Below are 1,220 nucleotides of genomic sequence, written 5' to 3' on the forward strand. Positions count from 1 at the left end.
TATTTTCTGCTGAGATGAACAGAATCCTTGAAGACTATGAAGGTGTTGTCATACATATGGATGATTTGATTTATTTGGGAAAGATCAACATTCCCATGATGAACGACTACAGGCAGTTCTGGACAAGATTGTTGATGCTGGTATGACCTTAAACAAGGCAAAATGCAAATTTAGTGCGCCATCTGTTGAGTTTCTTGGACATCTGATTGATGAGCAGGGCATTCATGCAGAACCAAGACTGCAAAAAGTGTTGGATTTCCCCAACCCATTGATGTTCATAGCGTTAGAGGTTTTTGGACCTAGTATAACGATATGCTAAATTTTCATCAGAGCTTGCCAACATTACAGAGCAGTTCAAAGCACTACTCAAGGGGCCATGGCAGTGGTTGGAGCCTCAGGAGTCAGCATTCCAGAAGCTGAAAAATGTTTTTGCTAATGCACCTGTTCTCACTATATATGATGTAAAGAAAGATACTGTAATAACATCAGGTGCAAGCAAAGTGGGTCTTGGTGCTACACTCACAAAAGTTCAAGATGATGGAAGTCGGAGGTTGGTTGCTGCTGCAAGTCGTTCTCTGACAGAGACAGAACAGAGATATGCAACTATAGAGAAAGAGGGCTTAGGAGTCTGCTAGGCTATGAAAAAGTTTGCACTCTATGTCCTAGGTATGGAAAATGTTACAATAGAGACTGATCATCAACCTTTGGTATCACTGTTTGGAGATATGTTCTTCGATAGATTGCCACCTAGACTCAAGGGATTCAAGCTTTGTCTACAGAGATTTCAGTTCACGATGAAACATATCAAGGGAGCTATGAATATTACGGCAGATGCACTTTCTCGGTATGCCTCTGCAGAACTAAATAGTTCTGGTGTAGCACGAGTGGATGAGATGGAGCGTCATGTTGATTTATTTGTATCTCCTAATGGCTCCGATTCCAGATTAGAGCATCTGAAGGCTGATCAGAGAGACGACACAACTATTTCCCAGGTGATCAGATTTGTTGAAGAAGAGTGGCCTGTCTACTTGTCTTTAGAAGACACACTTCTAAAACCCTACTTTGACAGAAAACCTCTCTTGTCGATGAGTAAAGGGTTTCTGATGCTTGGTACCCGATTAGTCATCCCTGCAAGCCAAAGAGAACAAGTGTTGAAGGATTTTCATAAGAGACATCTTGGAGTCACTACATGTCAATCAAGAGCTAAGAGCAGCCTGTAG

The 1,220-nt window shown here is 41.7% G+C and overlaps 1 protein-coding gene across 1 annotated transcript; it reads left to right on the forward strand.

Moving 5' to 3' along the window:
• The first annotated feature begins 668 nt into the window (after positions 1-668).
• On the forward strand, positions 669-1,220 carry LOC137398418 (uncharacterized). Its single transcript, XM_068084527.1, has one exon. The coding sequence runs from the start codon at positions 669-671 to the stop codon at positions 1,218-1,220; it is 552 nt and encodes a 183-aa protein (XP_067940628.1).

The sequence above is a fragment of the Watersipora subatra genome, chromosome 6 (assembly GCF_963576615.1).
Source record: "Watersipora subatra chromosome 6, tzWatSuba1.1, whole genome shotgun sequence".
In the NCBI taxonomy this organism is placed as follows: domain Eukaryota; kingdom Metazoa; phylum Bryozoa; class Gymnolaemata; order Cheilostomatida; family Watersiporidae; genus Watersipora; species Watersipora subatra.

What these genes read in the sequence shown, in the direction of transcription:
- LOC137398418 (XM_068084527.1), top strand. Translation starts at nt 669, where the DNA reads ATGGAAAATGTTACAATAGAGACTGATCATCAACCTTTGGTATCACTG.